General features: G+C 43.1%; 1 protein-coding gene across 1 annotated transcript in view; it reads right to left on the bottom strand.

The window, feature by feature from the left end:
• The window catches only part of NOL10 (nucleolar protein 10), an 85,309-nt gene that overhangs the window by 23,770 nt on the left and 44,218 nt on the right, over nt 1–17,321 (bottom strand). The window contains exon 14 of the mRNA XM_059132642.1: nt 1,745–1,871. Coding sequence (XP_058988625.1) covers nt 1,745–1,871 — 127 coding nt within the window. The remainder of the gene's footprint in view (nt 1–1,744; nt 1,872–17,321) is intronic.

The following is a 17,321-nucleotide window of genomic DNA, read 5'->3' as shown; positions in this document are numbered from 1 at the left end:
CATACTAAGCATAAAAATGATGAAAAAGTCTTTATGAACTACGAAAGACTGGCAAAGAAGGATTCTGTATACTAGTGGTTCTCAGATTTTTGGACTCCGTGAACCAGTTCAATTTAAAAAATAATCCTGGCATCAACAGTGACTTGCCAACTTCACACCACGAAGTAGGAATGGTGGGGGGAGCATTATCTCCCATAATTTCCAAATACGAAGCACACTATCACAATCAAGTAGGAAGGGCATATTCTTTCCCATTATCACTCTCATTTTATAGATGGGAGAACCAAGGCTTAATGAGGTCCGGTGACCTGGCCCTGTCAGGCAGACACGAAGGAGATGTGGGGCACGCCCATCAGTCTCCCTCTGATGCCCATGCTGTTAGCCACGGTGCGTACCATCCAGCATTCCAGCACAAGTAACATTCCACGAAACATGTTTTGGGAAATACCATGCATTATAACCACCTTCCTCACCCAAAAAGTAAAAGAGACTAAACAAGCACTCCAAATGAACTAAACCCAGCATTCTTAAAAACCTTGCAAACTAGCAATGACTTTTTCCCTCCGATTTAAGAATGGAGGTGAGTGTGACACAGCACAGTGTAAAAGTTACCCTGGAGATCTTCAGGAAGGTGTATCAGTAGGAAGATCCCACTTGACTGCAACTCATCCTGCCTTCATTTTTAAAAGGCTGACTACAAGTCTTTCCCCTTTAAACATTCAATTGTAAAGAGCTGTTTCGGTGGTAAGTGGTAGAAAATGAATTCTGCCTGGATTAACTGTGCTACGAAATAAAGTTTAAAAACCTCTCAGTTTAATTAGGACAGGATTCTATTTTCTTTTAACATTTAATTGCTGCCATATATATATCTGTCCCACAGACAACTAAGCTGCCTCCTTGCACAGAAGGGGTCATCAGGGTTTGCCCACTCTCACTCTCCATCATTTCCTGTGCAGTGTTTCTCCAATGACAGAACTAGATCAGCAAAATCTCCCCTCCCCAGCCCGCGAAGCAGCACCGGTCACCTGAGACACTGCATGCTTCCCACAGGGTGGTGTGCCTGAGGCGGAGTGCATGCGCTCTAGGTGTAAACCCCAACCCTCGTGTTCAGGACTGAAGCCTCTGGCTAGCTGGTCTCACCTTCTAGTGCCTCAGTTTCCTTATCTATAAAATGGCACCATAACCATATCCACTCCATGGAGTGGGGAAGATTAAGAGCTGTATGTAAACCGGCAGAGTATTACCTGGCACATGATAAGCCCCACGATGTTGGGGGCTGGTAAAAGGCATTTCTTGGTCTGTGACCTTAAACTAAAGTTAACTATAAGGTTCTACACGTCTGAGGGTTCAGCTGGGTTCCTCAGGTTTAGACGGGGTCTTCTACCAGCAAACTTAAAAGGGAGCTGGAAACCATTTATGTGCAGTCTCTGAGATTTTTGCAAAACCTTATATGCAAACAGTACTTAAAGAAAATTACTGCCTTCTTGACATGTTTTTCTATACATAGCTAGTATGCTAAAGAAAATTATTCCTCACTTAAGACGCAGAAAAGCTTCAGCAGTTTGAATTTATCTGGACCTTTTCTCTAAGCAGAGATTACAAACTTGACAATATATATAGCAAGTTTAATATCTGATTTGGCAGAAAGAGAAGATTTGGAAAATCACATAAATGTGACTCTTCCTCTAACATTCAAAACTCACCCCATGAATAATTTTTTTAAAAATTTTATAATTTTTTTTACCTAAATTTTCAAGGTCTTTCTTGGTGACAAATTTGTAATCGTCGTACACCGTGCTTTCAGGATTCTCTTCTAACTCTTCTGTCAGGTTATCCAGGAACGAACACCACCTGGGCGCAGGACCCAGAACCTATCAGTGTTAATCGAAAGGTCAGCACATGCACATTCTCACCACGTAACTAAGAGTTAGTTATTTTACACCAGATTTTCTTAACTGTAATTTAAAAATCCTTATTCCTATCAGAAGTATTGAAAAATAACTCTAATACGCATAATCAACAAGTTTATCGTGGAAGAAAATAGAGTAGGGAAAATTTAGGCCTGTAAAGGAAAAATCTCTGGGATGCAAAGACAGTAATGAATATTCTTACATTAGGACTATCAAAATACAAATAATTCAGATACTTAAAATAACATCCATTTAATCTATCACCTCTTTTATCCAAAAGATTACTAAAATCTACAAAAGCCTATTTGGTATAAAAGACTTTTTAAAGTTTGCCATTTGTGACAAACAAAAGTCTAAAATGAGAATTACCTTCTTCTTGGGGGGGTTTTCAACTAATTACTTGATAATTATATTTGTTCTTGTGTGGTCCACTTCATTTAATTCATTACAAATTAAAATTCTGTAAAGAATCCTTCAGACTTGACCTAAAAGGTCTGCCAGGGCCCACAAGTTAGTGAGAAATAAAAGTTGAGAATTTATAATTAACGAAACAGGAATAGTTCATTCTGTAATCCAACTACTTCCATAAAATACCGTGACTGCTATTGACTTTTTTGCTGTTGATACACATCTCTCCCCAGCACAATGCCTCACCCACCGAGGTCAAAGCTTATCCCAAAGGAAGCAGCGTGGCTCGGTGGGCAGGCCATGGGGCCGAAAGCCTCAGTGAACTGCAGGCTTTCACAAGGAACAACCCTGGGCTCTGACAAAATGGAAAGTCCCATGACTACCTCCCCGTCTATTGTGATGGTAATCAATGAAACAGGAGAAAAACAAAAATCATAATGGAAATTTTTAAATCGAGCTTAAACTTTTTGGGAAAGGGAAGGTGGGAGGAAGAGTGTTGTGACAATGAAAAACAGCGCCTGATGCCATCTCCAATCAGAAACAGGTAAATGTCAGAGGTGGCCATACCTGGGCAGTATTACTGAGCCTGATGAGCAAGGGTGATCCCCCGGACCGCAAAGGCTATGGCTCTCATGGTCTCAAAACCATGCTAATGAGCAAAAAGGAGTCCTAGCAAGAAGTTTCATACGTGCATCACCTATGATTTTTTTTTAAGTAAAGGTTTTAATGCACCAAGTGGTTTGGCTCTAACTGTGAAAGATTAACCTTAAAGAAATGCAAGGCATTAAACAAAATTCAATGTAGAATGCTTTCTAAAGAAGCTGCTGTGATTTTAAGCCATTTTAGGCAAGCAGCTTGATGTCAACGAATGCTAATAATAATGCTACTACAGCTAAAGCACTGCACGGAACCGGAGTCACTGGCCATGACCTCCCTGAAGGAGTTTAAAATCTCACGGGGACAGGAAATGTAGCGGGGCACAGGCGCACACTCACGCAGTTGCTCCAGCAAGAGACGGAGACTGCAGCGAGTCCACGAGGAAGACAGGCGAGGCCAGGAACCAACGGCAGGGACATCGAAAAGCACATACGCAGGGTCTCAGGGATGGAGTGAACCCTTGAGCCGGCGGGGAAAATCACAGGGTCCCATCTGAGCGACGGCTCGGGCACTTGGAACCATGACATATCTGCTCCCCATCGGTCATAAAGCAAAATGCAAAGCCCATGGTGCAGGACCTGGGGCAGCAACCTTCTCCTCTTCTAGACAGAATGGAAGCACACAGTGCTCACCTTTCTGGAATGTAGTATCCAAGATGCTGTCCTCGTGCGAGGGCAGGAACCCTAGCTGTTCTAAATGCTGCGTCTCTAGGACCCGGAACACTGCCTGCCGGCCGTGTGTGTTCAGTACACCTTTCCCGAATACCTGTGGGGGCACGGACTGTACGCCTGCTTTCGGGCATTCCATGCCGCACAGTACGAAGACTTAAGGGATCCTGCTTGGCAAAAGTACTCTTTAAATTGTTTATTTTTCTTATTCAGATAAAAACACTCAAATAACTCTCCATAAAACTAATAGATATAATGCTTTTTGGTGAAAGACCATTTTGCCTCCTAGGCAAGGTGGCAACTGCAATCAAAAGACCTCATAATAAGGCAGTTTCACTTTTATTTTTTTAAAAAAGATTTTATTTATTTATTTGACAGAGATCACAAGTAGGCAGAGAGGCAGGCGGTGGGGGGCGGGGGAGGGGGGAGCAGGCTCCCCGCTGAGCAGAGAGCCTGATGTGGGGCTCAATCCCAGGACTCCAGGATCATGACCTGAGCCGAAGGCAGAGGCCTTAACCCATTGAGCCACCCAGGTGCCTCGGGAGTTTCACTTTTAAAAACCTTCAAGCAGGACGCCTGGGTGGCTCAGTCACTAAGCGGCTGCCTTCAGTCACATCATGATCCCAGGGTCCTGGGATCAAGGCCCACATCGGGCTCCCTGCTCGATGGTAAGCCTGCTTCTCCCTCATCTGCTCCCCCCTGCTTGTGTTCCCTCTCTCTGTGTCTCTCTGTCAAATAAATAAATAAAATCTTGGGGAAAAAAAAAAAAAAAAAAAACCTTCAAGCAGTGATAAACCACTGGCCTGAAAGACAGTAATAAGATTATACTGTGTTTACTGACTTTCCTTGGGGAGTAAAGAGCAGGAATATCAAAATATCTGGCCAGATCTGAACTGATTTTCACAAAAGTCCTTTTTTAGAATGTTCCACAACATTTACCTTGATTAGCTAACTGGATTCTAATGGAATTGTTTTAAACCGCCTCTCAGGGGACAGGTCTGGTTATGGTAAATAAACTCTACAGTCACATTCACGGCCATTAAATTTTACAGGAGGAAATATTTCCATCAAAAACAAAATGAAATCTAGTGGGTTGATTTTATTAATCACATTTCCGTAGTTCCTCTTCCGGAGGGGGGGAAAAAAAAAGAAACATCAGAACAACCATAACAAAGTTGAAACTACTGATTTAGCTGGCATTAAACTGCAGGTTTATCTACATTCCAGCTTTCCTCAAAGGTCTACCATTAGGTGGCAAAAGCAGTGGTGGGTTTAACCAACAAGGAGGGTATAACCCCACGCACAGCTCTATAATGACCACAGTATTAATGTGTAAAAAGTCCTTGTTGTCCTCATAAAATATGTTAAGCCTTGAATTAGTCCTTAAAAATATGTTAATTTACCTCCTAAATTTCAGGTTTTGCAACTTGAAGAAAACATCTTTTCTCTAACCACTGGAATACTATTATTGTATCAAAAGCTTTGAGGTTTTCTGTACTGTCATTATATTGGTATATTCTATACCTCAGCCACAAGTGAGTATTGTTCCTTTAGCTGCATTTTTTTATGTACCTTAAAAGGCTTTTTTGTTTGTCTGTTTCAGAAAATTAGTGGAGATTGTTCTATTTTAAACTTCTATTATCTATTAATGAACTTCTACTTTTAAGTTATAAGAATTTCCTGAAGTTACAGGTCAGCACAGCAGCGAACTGGAAACTAATTCAACCAACAGCTACGAGGGGACGCTGTGGGCCCCTTGGCAACTTTAATGACCATCACACCACCCAATCTGGACGGAAGTACGTGTCCTCCCAGATGGGAAAGAATCTTTATCCCAGTGCCCGGGGAAGGGCTCCGCTGCAGCCAAGTATCTGCTTGTCTAAGCCATCTGAGCAGAAGAACCGATTTTAAAGTACATGAAAATACATGCTGTGTGCCTGAGATCACCTGCCTCTCCAGTTATAAACTGCCTTTAAGATGTTACTTATACAGCCTTAATTTTAAGACCCAAAGTTCTCTGTATGCCGGCAGTGGACAGAAATGACAGAGTGGGGAGAAGAGAGGACGAATATTAAAATCCTTCCGGAGTCCACAGAAGAGAGGAGCCGCCCCACCCCTCTATGGGAAGCCACCGTGCTGCAGCCGGAGCTGGGTTGGGGCAGAGAGAAAGACAAGATTTACTGAAGGCATGGTTTCTAACAGATAAACCAGCAACAACGGTATATTATTCCTATTATTAGAGACAAAGAACCAAACCACTGAGTTGGTACAAGTCTCATCATTTCTTCCATTACTTATAATGCTACTGAACACAGCCAAATCATTTCATCATCTTCCTACCATTAGTATAAGAAAATAACCAATTACATAAAACAGCGATTAAATTTAAAATGATCTTTTTTATTTCAAGTTTTTATTTAAATTCCAGTTACTTAACATAAAGTGTACTATTAGTTTCATGTTCACAATATGGCAATTCAACACTTCAGACATCCCCTGTGCTCACCACAAGGGCCCTCACTCATTAACCCCGACACCAGTCTAGTCCACCTCCCCCGCCTGGAACCATCCTTTGTTCTCTATAGTTGAGAGTCTGTTTCTTGGTTTGCCTCTCTCTTTCCCCTGCCCCATGTTTACCTGTTTTGTTTCTTAAATTCCACATATGAAATCCTATGGTATTGTCTTTGTGACTGACATTTTGCTTCCCATAATACACTCTAGCTCATCTATGCTGTCCCAAATGACAAGATTCATTCTTTTTGATGCCTAAGTAATAAGATTCCATGTAAACATATGTACACCACACCTTCTTTATCCATTCATCAGTCCATGGACTTTTTTTTTTTTAAGATTTTATTTAATTACTTAACAGAGGGAGAGAGATCACAAGTAGGCAGAGCAGCAGGCAGAGAGAGACTGGGAAGCAGGCTCCCTGCTGAGCAGAGAGCCTCATGTGGGGCTCGATCCCAGGACCCTAAGATCATGACCCGAGCCGGAGGCAGAGGCTTAACCCATTGAGCCATCCAGGTGCCCCAGTCCGTGGACATTTGAGCTCTTTCCATAACTGACTATTGTGGACAACGCTGCTATAAGCATCAGAGTGCACGAGTCCCTCCAAATCAGTATCTCTGCATCCTATGGGTAAGTTTGATTGCTGGGTCCTAGGGTAGCTCTATTTTTTAATTTTTTGAGGCACCTCCCTACTGTTCTCCAGAGTGGCTGCACCAACTTGCATTCCCACCAGCACGTAAGAGCGCTCCCCTTTCTCCACATCCCTGCCAACACCTGCTGTCCTCTGTGTTGTTAATTTTAGCCATTCTGACAGGTGTGAGGTACTATCTCATTTTAGTTTTGATCTGTATTTCCCTGAAATTATTATCTTCAATTTTTAATCACTTAAAAAAACTTCAGCAATGAAAAAAATTCTTAATTACTCCATTTGGTAGAACTCTATCAGTAAATAACTCTGAAGGAAGAATGGGCTTATAAGCTGGGAAACTTCAACTGATATTAGCACACACAGAAGTATATAAAGTATCCAAGTACTCTGACTTTTAAAAATATTCACTTATAAAATTTTCAGAATGCATTGCCGTGTAGTGTGAAGTAGGGTATCTTTTAATGATCACTGGAGAAAGAACCATCACAGTATAAGCAAGCATATCATCGCATGTGAAAATGACTTAAGTATATTCCGTTAAGTTCAGGGACTAAAACTAGCTCCAACAAATGTCAGGAGGCAGAGATTAATTCAATTTTCAGTCATCAAGTATTTACTGAATTCCAGGCTTATTATGTCCCACTTTATAAAAACAAGTAGCAAAATGAAACCCAACAGGAAAAGAGCTTCAGATATAACGATACTTCTGGGAATGGACTAGATGATTCCTAACTTCCTCAGCTTCATTCATTCATTCAAAAAGTTAACCGAGCATTTATCAAAAGCTGGTGCCAAATGTCTAAAATATGTAAAACAAGTTTGGAAAACAAGGAACTACAATATCAATGTGATTGGTGTCATAGCAGAGAGACTCTAAAATGGTGCCGGGCAGCCAAAGCAGCCTGTAAGAAGACATCTGCATTAGGCCTTGAAAAATTCAAAGAGGTTATCATTCTATATTCGGTAAAACTTAATTGCCATACTAAATATTTAGAATTTAATGCTAGCAAAATTAATATATATTTTACTCATTATTAATTCTACAGATAATGCTTGGTTAGAAGAATTATCATACCCCTTTAATCCCTGAAACTCAATGTATACTGACGTTATAATGACAACACCGAAGAGATAAGAACCACACTTATAAGCAACGATGGAAACTGTGAATATATAATAATTTTATTATCTAGCAACCAAGTATATTATATATTATCCTGTTGCAAAACTGTTTCCGGACATTCTAAAGTAGGTATAAATATCTATTTCTGGAACTCGAGCAATAATAAAAACAGCATCAAGAGCAGCAAAAGTGATCATCGCAGTAGCAAACCAGACCCTAAGAGGTAGGGAGGGAGTTTCATGCTCCTGAAGAATTTTAAGTCACATCTAACCAAAAATCTGTTATTTTTAGTATGGGGCCATAACTCTTTATCAGAAACTACTGGGCCCAGAAAGAACTTGAAATTCAGATTTTTTAATGCATTTTTATAAAGGTAATACAGTATGCACACCATATATTATATAAAATCTCCAGCGGTCCACATTCAAACATGTTACTATCTCCGCAGCAAAATCCTACACATATTCGCACCAGTGATTTGGGATAAATAAAGACTGAAAAGAGCTTCATCATTACGGGGCAGGTTTGAGTCTCAATGAAGCAAGTCAAGTCAGGTTTTCCCACCAATGAATTACTAAAAAAATGTCAGGGCTTTCTGGATTTCAGAATTGCAGATCAGAGATAATGGAAGTATGTTATACTGTCAACACCACTGACCACTGTTACGATTATTAATTTTTCTCACTACATAGTCTGTATCTCTAGTGGCCGAATGGGATTCTGCCAACTAAGACCAGCTGCACCATACATATACCCAAAGGAGAATTTCCTTTCAAACTTTTCCTCCCTTATTGGCTGAAAGGCACCACGAGCACCAGCATGTACCTTCAAATTCTGACAGCTGGGGCTTAATAAGAACCGACCACGGCCCGGCCCGGAACAAGAGAGGCAGCTGGGTGAGCCGAGGGAGTGGCCCTGCACTTGGGCGTGTAATTGCATCTGTAACATGATGAGCTGCCTAATTGCACACCCAAGTTCACATGCATTTGCGTGAGTAATTGTGAGTCATTTAAAGGTACTCTGAGCGCTTTGTTCTCTCATTCCTAAAAATCAGATTAGCAAGGGAGCAATTTAATTTCAACATTTTAAAAGGTTTATTTCAAAAAGGAGAGACATTACTATCGGCCGTGATTTCAATTTTGATTTGGTTTTTGAAAAAGCAGTTTAGACACTGAAATGATATGATAAGCAGAAAAAATGCTCATGTCACTGTTCATCATGAGCCAATCAAACCAACAGCTCATCCGCACAAGGCTCTGTGAGCACAGATAAGCGCAAGATGGAATGCCTGTACTCCAGGGCTGGGGAGACAGGACACCGCAAGCAAACATCTAAACACAAAATTAAAACAGACAGTAACAAGCACACCGATTTCAGTTAATCATGGCACACTAACTATATGCTTTTATCTCTTCACCCTCCCAAGCCTACTCAAAATACACAGTCCACCAATATAAAAAGGTATTAACGTTCAAGGACAAAAAGAACAAAAATAGAAAATGCGGCCGGCATTTGCGGGATTTAACACGGGGCACGTCAGGGGCCTGCAGAGGTAGGTGACAAAAAAAAGGAGGGCGGGTTCTTCCCTGGAGCCCCTGAGACCCACGACTTCCGGGCTCCGTTCATCTGGGAAACCAGGCCTGAATGGAGGGGAAGTGACAGAGACGATGTACACCTAAGTTTCCACCACCGCTGAGGAGACCAGAGGATAACTCTCCGGAGAAAGTGATCAGGCCAAGAGAGAGAACACCTGTCACAGGGGACTTGCACTGTGGGGCTGACATCAGCTCACTGAATGGCGGTCTGCACGTCCAGAGGTGGGACCCCACGCCCCACAACCCCTTCCTTTTCTCATCTTCCGAAACACCCAAAGCCACGGACATGTTGCTGTGCTTCCACTCTGGCCAGCCCAAAACCCCAGTGTTTCCATAAGGAGCAGGGGCGGGGGGGGTGTCTTCTTTGCAGGAAATGAAAGATCCCCCGAAAGGCAGATGCTGATCTCGGAGAATCCCCCATGAGCAGTCAGATGAAAACTACCGCGCACGAACAGAGCCCTTCCAGCTGGTGTCTTAGTGCCTCACTCTTAAGCATGAACAGACGGCCAAAGACCACCACTCGCTTGTTCAACACAGAGATCCTGTCGGCCATGGATACAGCAGCGAATAAAACAAACAAGAATGCCCACCTTTAAAAAGCTTACATTCCAGAAAGGAAAACAATTAAAAAGAAAGAATTTATAAAGAAGTCTTACGACTCAACAACAGAAGGTAAGTACCGTAATTTAAAACTTGGCAAAGGATTTGACGAATCTCCCCAAAGAGGAAGAAATGGCCAGCCAGTATATGAAAAGACATTCCACGTCATGAGCCACTAGGAAATGCTAATCGCAACCAAGACAAGGTGTCGCATCACAGTCACCTGACCAGCTATGCTCAGAAAAATGGAAATCGACGGGTACTGCTGAGAATGTAGAGAAACTGGAACCCTCAGCTGTTGCTGGTGGGAATGTACACTAGGGCAGCTGCGGTGGAGACCGGCTTGGCGCTTCTTCAAAGAGTTAAGCATAGAGTTGTCATATGATCCAGAAATTCTAATCCTAAGTGTGTGTGTATATGTGTACACACCCTTCCGAACATCCCCCAGAGAATCGAAAACACATGTCCACAAGGTTTAGAGCAGCGTCATTTATACTAGCAGCAGTATTCATCTCCAAAGCGAAAGCGACTCCACCATACATCCACTGAGGAATGAAGTAACAAGATCTGGTCCAATCGTACAAGGGAATGTCATTCAGCGACAGAAAAGAGTGAAGTACCAATTCATAACATAACATGGACGAACCTTGAAACATTATTAAGTAAAAAAAGTCAAACACAAAAAGCCATATATTATACGACTCCATTTTTGTGAAATTTCCAGAACGGGCAAATCCAGAGAAACAGAAGTAAGTTAGCGGCTGCCACTGCGGGTGGGGAATTGGGAGGCTGGGGAGTGACTGGTATGGGGCTTCCTTTTGGTGTGATAAAAAGTGGAATTAGGTAGTGGTGTTTACTACACAAAACTCTGAATACACTAAAAACTATTGAATCGTATACTTTAAAAGGGTTTTAAGTTTGTATCTCGAAAAAGCTGTGATTTGAAAATCTAAAGAAGGATCGCACACTGCATTAAGTCACGATGCCTCTTTAGTTCCCTTGAATCTGGAAGAGCTCCCCTGCCATTCAGGATGTTTATTCTTCCCGTGTTCAGGCCGGCTGATGTGCAGAGGTCTTGACATCTTACAGGCTGTTTCTCAGAATTAGATCCAGTTAAACATTTCTAACAAGAATGCATAGGTGATGTGTGCCAAACCAATTTTTTTTAAGAGACAGAAAGAGGAGGGGGTGGAGAAGGGCAGAGGGAAAGAGAGAGAATCTCAAGCAGGCTCCACACCCAGAGAACGGAGCCCAGCATGAGACTTGCCCTCACAACTGTGAGATCACGACCTGAGCCGAAATCAAGTGTCAGACGCTTCCGAATGGGCCACCCAGGAGCCCCCAAACAACTCTTCATGCTGTTTCTGCATCGAGCATTTGGCTTTGTATGTTTAATATTTGTAATGTCGTGTGCCTACAGTATTTATTTTCATGTATTTTTACGCCACTTCTTTGTTTTTTGGCTTTGGGGTATAACATGAGTTTCCAGGAAAGAGGGCCCAATGAGGGTTTGGGGACCATTTTCCAGGAGCCAACAAGGGTACACTGGGTTTCAGAAGGAGAGACCAGGAAGATGCAAGGAATACTTGCCACACTCCCTCACCCTTGTCCCTACCACACATACAGAAATAAATTGGAGAGACGAGTAAAACTGAAGAAGGGACACGCTTCAGTTCTTTTCACAAGGAGCTGGTACCATGAAATTATCCTTTGGCAAACGTTGGCAAAAAGACCTTGCTTACAGATAGACTATCCTGTCTCCTGATTTTACCAAATGAAAAAACGTACAAAAGCATTCCACTCCTTGTCTTTTTAAAAATGTTTTGTATTGATTTGAGATGCCAGAATATCAAGAAAGCTTCTGGGACACCAGAGCGAGGAGTTTTAAAAAACCAGACACATGGGGCGCCTGGGTGGCTCAGTGGGTTAAGCCTCTGCCTTCGGCTCAGGTCATGATCTCAGGGTCCTGGGATCGAGCCCCGCATCGGGCTCTCTGCTCAGAAGGGAACCTGCTTCCCTCTCACTCTCTGCCTGCCTCTCTGCCTACTTGTGATCTCTCTCTCTCTCCGTCAAATAAATAAATAAAATCTTTAAAAACAAACAAACAAACAAACAAACCAACAAACAAAAAACAGACACATATATCCCCTGGAGGTGTACAGACTTTGAGCTTGGCAGCATTTAGAACATGTAAGCTTAGTGAAAACCAAATAGTTCTGCTAAATTTAAGAACAGAATTTCACTCAAATGAACCACTGCAATTGAAGACAGCAAACAGTTTATCCCAAAGCATGAAATTCCTTATTTTTCAGAAGACAAATATCTTAAATTTCTCTCTTAAGCATTCAAAACTGCATTGGGGTGCCTGGGTGGCTCACTGGGTTAAGCCTCTGCCTTCGGCTCGGGTCATGATCTCAGGATCCTGGGATCCAGCTCTGCATCGGGCTCTCTGCTCAGCAAGGAGCCTGCTTCCCCCCTCTCTGCCTGCCTCTCTGCCTACTTGTGATTTCTCTCTGCGTCAAATAAATAGATAAAATCTTCAAGAAAAACAAAACAAAACAAAAAAACCCAAAACTGCATTATATCTAATCTAAGCGATTCCAATTTAAGGTAGAATGAAAAGCTTTACACTTCTTTCTCCTTCTTATGAAATGATAAATGATGCCCGAAATTCTCAAGAGAAAGGAAAAAATATCTTAATTTGGTCCCTGACTTCTTCCAAGTCCACTGCTAGTTAAATAGGAGCATCTGCTTGTTTTAGCACCGTCCGCCTCCCCCGCTGCCCCCAACCCCCCGCCCCTGCACCTGTCCCAGGACAGCCCGGCCTTGCACCCATGTCACCATTTTATGTTTACAGCCATGCTACGCTGGAAATCCTAGGTCGGCTTCCTAGAGCTCACGTCCAGAGTCTGCGGCGACAGTGAGTGCAAGCAAGCCGGGTCAATGTCCTGCACTTCCACCTCCTCTCCTAACTTCCTCACCACGCTAAGAATGCTCAACCCTGACGGCTCCGTCTGCACACACATGTGCACACACATGCCCCATGGGTGCTGACGGCACAAGGCCAACTTCACCATATGAGAATGTATTTATCTTTCGGGTCCCACACCTGGTCAGGAGCACTCTCCCAGACCTTGTTTTGTCACTCGAGTCCTGCCAAGGGTCACACAGACGGCTGACATGTGTTATCCTGGTTACCACATCAGTAGCTTCCTGGTTCCATCCCACTTCCTTGCAGGCAAAAGAATTTATTTTTAATTTCTCAGCACATTCTTACACTTTCCAATTCTTAATTCTGGAGTCTGTGTAAAAACTAACGGCTTGTTAATATTTAAAAATAGCCAGGGATGGAAACTTGGCAGAAACAAAGGAAGAGTAAATGTTTTAAAATCATGTGCGCTTTTCCTCAAGGTTATACACCTCAACACTGTTATTCCAAGAGGATCAAAAAATATTTTGCCACCGCTTAGCAGTTACTGTTTATCTACAGAGTGCCACACGTGGAACTAGGAAATCCTGAAGAGGGCATTTCCACTTTAAGCAAAATGAGATTTCCCATATATCCCTCAAAGAAAGCCGAAGGAGAACATGATACCGGCAGAGCAAAAGAGAGTGAGAGAACCCAGTACGGACTCGTACTTGAGCGACATGTGACCAAGCACCGAGTATGTACGTGACTTTCTACCACCCTAGGTGGAAAGTTTATTTTGGAGTTTAAGTACGTGTACTTCTTACTGAGATGATAAACGGGAGTCCCCCACACACGACAATGTTAAACGTCCTCTCGAGATCTGGGCTGCGGTGGGAGGGAAGCAGCGCGTGTACAGCACGAATCTTTTTTTACTGAAGTCAGGACAGATTTCTAAAAACTTCATATACAACCTAGCTATGTGCAAAAAGGAGAGAACTTTTTAAGAAAAGCCCTATACATAATGAAATCTTTAGACTCAAAATGAAAGGAAAGCCATGAGGTTTGGTAGGGGGAGTGAGGAGAGGTAAAACGGCACCCCATGTTTATTGTCTTTGTGGACTTGACTACACAGTCTCCGTGGGCTGGGTTTTAGTCTGAGGATTTTGGGGGGACTGTGTTATTAAACAAATACTCAGTAGGCATTTTTCATGTGCCTGCCTTAAAGCCTGAGGGATCAAAGACATTTTCAGACATGGGCATGGTCGCTTCTGAGCTTACTGTTATGTAAAGGGACAGCACAGGTGCTACGGGACGTGCGTACAGGACCTTGGAGGAGCACACAGAGAAGTCACTTTTGTAGAGGCGGGAGGCTCAGAGGCCGTCCTGGTGTCGGAGCTGAATTCTGAAGGACTTGTAGGATTTAGCCAGTGTAAAGGCAGAAGGAAAGAAGGAAGGTTGATGGCATCAGGGAGCTCCTTCTAGCGCAGAGAACTGCGAAGAGCTTAGGTTTCCTAGGGGCAAGAGACAGAAACCAGGGAGGTACTGGGGCTTAAATCTAACCCTTTCAGAACACGCTAAAGTCTTTGCTTTTGATTTTAAGTACAGCGGCATGCCTTTTAAGGGTTTTATTCAAGGGAATGGGATCAGTCATTTGTGTATCAGATTATTCAGCTTTTAAAAGGGAGTGGCTTGGGGCACCTGGGTGGCTCAGTGGGTTAAGCCTCTGCCTTTGGCTCAAGTCATGATCTCAAGGTCCTGGGATCCAACCCTGCATCGCATCGGGCTCTCTGCTCAGCAGGGAGCCTGCTTCCCTCTCACTCTCTGCCTGCCTCTCTGCCTACTTGTGATCTCTCTCTCTGGCAAATAAATAAATAAAATATTTTAAAAGGCGCGGAGGAGGGGGGCTTTGGAAACAAAGACTGGGACAGCTTGTGATTAAGTAGGAAAAGTCACAAGGGCTCCATCAAAGCCTGTGGCAGTGGGTGGTGAAGGAGGAGACATACATAAGCGATACAAAATCGGGACATCCTCAGAGCTTGGGGATCCTTGGGAGCAGAGACTAAGGGAGGCAGGGGAACCGAAGGGCAGAAGTACCACTCGCAAAGGTAAGAGCTGTGGAACAGGGTGGATGCTAACTTCAGTACTAGAAAGGTCACACTGTCTTGAAGCTCTTTCTGCCGTACGTACGAGCTAAAACTCTGGAGCTTCAGCCTGGAATACAGGAGGACTTTTTGGGCAGCGAAACTATTCTGTATGATAACATAATAGTGGGTACATGTTATTAGACACGTGTCAAAACCCACAGAATGGAAAACACCAAAAGCGAACCCAAACAACTTTGGATAAAAATGATGCATCAGGGCAGGCTTACCCACTGTAACGAATGCAGCAGTCTGGTACAGGACGCTGACAATGGATGAGCGCACTGTGTGTGAGTGTGTGTATGGGGTGGGTGGGAACTCTCTGTACTTTCCACTCAATTTGGCTGTGAACTTAACACTGTTCTAAAAAGTCAAGTCAGTTATGAATGAATGATACAACCACTTGCAGATACACAAGAAACACAGAGACAAGGCTCCAGCCTTTCTTTCAATAAGCCTCACCACTGTTTACACGTGACTTGTTTCCAACTGAGAATAATGTTCTATTCTTCAAGCAGGTCGATACACAGCCTAAAGATAGGAGGCACGGTGAAGGTCAAATACTCATTTCCATGTAACCGTTTCTAACCACCACCTTCTAGAGCAATTTAAAGTGCTGGAAACACAAACCGATCCTACCTCCGCTTCCCCCCACAACTGAAAATACGGAAGCAAAGAGATAAGTAGATGCGGGTTCACTCTAGCTCTCTCCTCTTTTATGCATAATTGAGATTTTGCCATAATGAAATTTTCAAAACGAAGTATCAGTACTACCTACTCCTTCGTGTCCGCATGTGTTCTGTGAGAGCCTGGGAGCCAGCACATACCACAACATAAAGGAAACGCACAACATGGGACGCCTGGGGGGCTCCATCGGTTAAGTGTCTGCCTTCGGCTCAGCTCATGATCCCAGGGTCCTGGGATCAAGTCCCGCACTGGGCTCCCTGCTCAGTGGGGAAGCCTGCTCTCCTCTGCCTATCAAACTGCTCTGCCAGCTGCTCCCCCTGCTTGTGCTCTATCTCTCTGACAAATATATAAAATCTAAAAAAACTAAAAGATAAAAAAAATACACAGACAACAGTCCTGCCCTTGCAGAGCTCACCCCCAAGAACACGGCATCAGAAGACAGATAAACTTTCTTGGGATTTGAGAACACCAAGTCAAAGCAAAGACTGTGTGAGTCCCAGAACTTTTCTATTGTTTTCTGTATACGTCAAGCCTTTTGAACGAATGTAGCTCCAAATTCTTGCCTGTGTGTATAACCTACTTTCTGTTTGTAAGGAGAACAGACGAGTAGGTCATGAGCAAACTAACCAAAGAAACTGCCCCGTGATTTGAGCGGTCAGGCATATTCAGAAGCTAAAACCAGCCCTGGCTGTGGCCACTCTCTCCTACCACCACCACCTCCGTGACCACAGCAACAGGACACGGGAGTAATTCAATTTACTTCCAACTCCATTTTGTCCACTTTGTAAAGACATCAAACCGGTAAACACCAAGATGACCTAACAGCCAGACAGCTGGGACCCAAGTCTTCTGGTCGCTATCTGATTCAGAGCAACTAGCACCTGAAGAGGAAGCTGTCATTTATTTTCAAGAAAATGGGCATGCCAGACAGGTAACCGTTTAAGCAAAACCAAACACCATCTGACATATTAACATAATAAAGCACATGTCACATGTGCATCAAACATTTCCACACAAAAATGACATGCATCTGATCTAGCCAGAAGGGAAATTAACTTCTAAAACTGTGACAGGATGCTCAGAAAGCTGCGTCCTGAGTGTTGCAGGGGAATGCGTTCTGTAGGTCTGCTGTTTTTATGACCAGTAAGTTGTCATCAGAAATGGAAACGGGCAGGATTTCCACTGTCGGGAAAATGCCTCACATGCCGTGTTGCTGCTTGAAAGTGTTCAGATTAAAATAGGAAGCCCACATCTCCCCTTGGTAAAGACGCAAACAACTTGTCCATATAGGGACAGAACACTTATTAGCTTATTAGCTACCTGACTTCCACCTTCACTTCCCATTTCACAGTGATGAATATGTAAGACAGATTACAAACAGCATCCCATGCATTACAAAACAATTTCATGCATAAAATAAAATTCAATTACAACAGGTTTGCTGTGAACTTCAGTTGGAAA

This window comes from Mustela lutreola, chromosome 9 (assembly GCF_030435805.1).
Source record: "Mustela lutreola isolate mMusLut2 chromosome 9, mMusLut2.pri, whole genome shotgun sequence".
Lineage (NCBI taxonomy): Eukaryota > Metazoa > Chordata > Mammalia > Carnivora > Mustelidae > Mustela > Mustela lutreola.
Note: the sequence above shows the minus strand (reverse complement) of the source record. Positions and strands in the feature narration are given on the sequence as shown.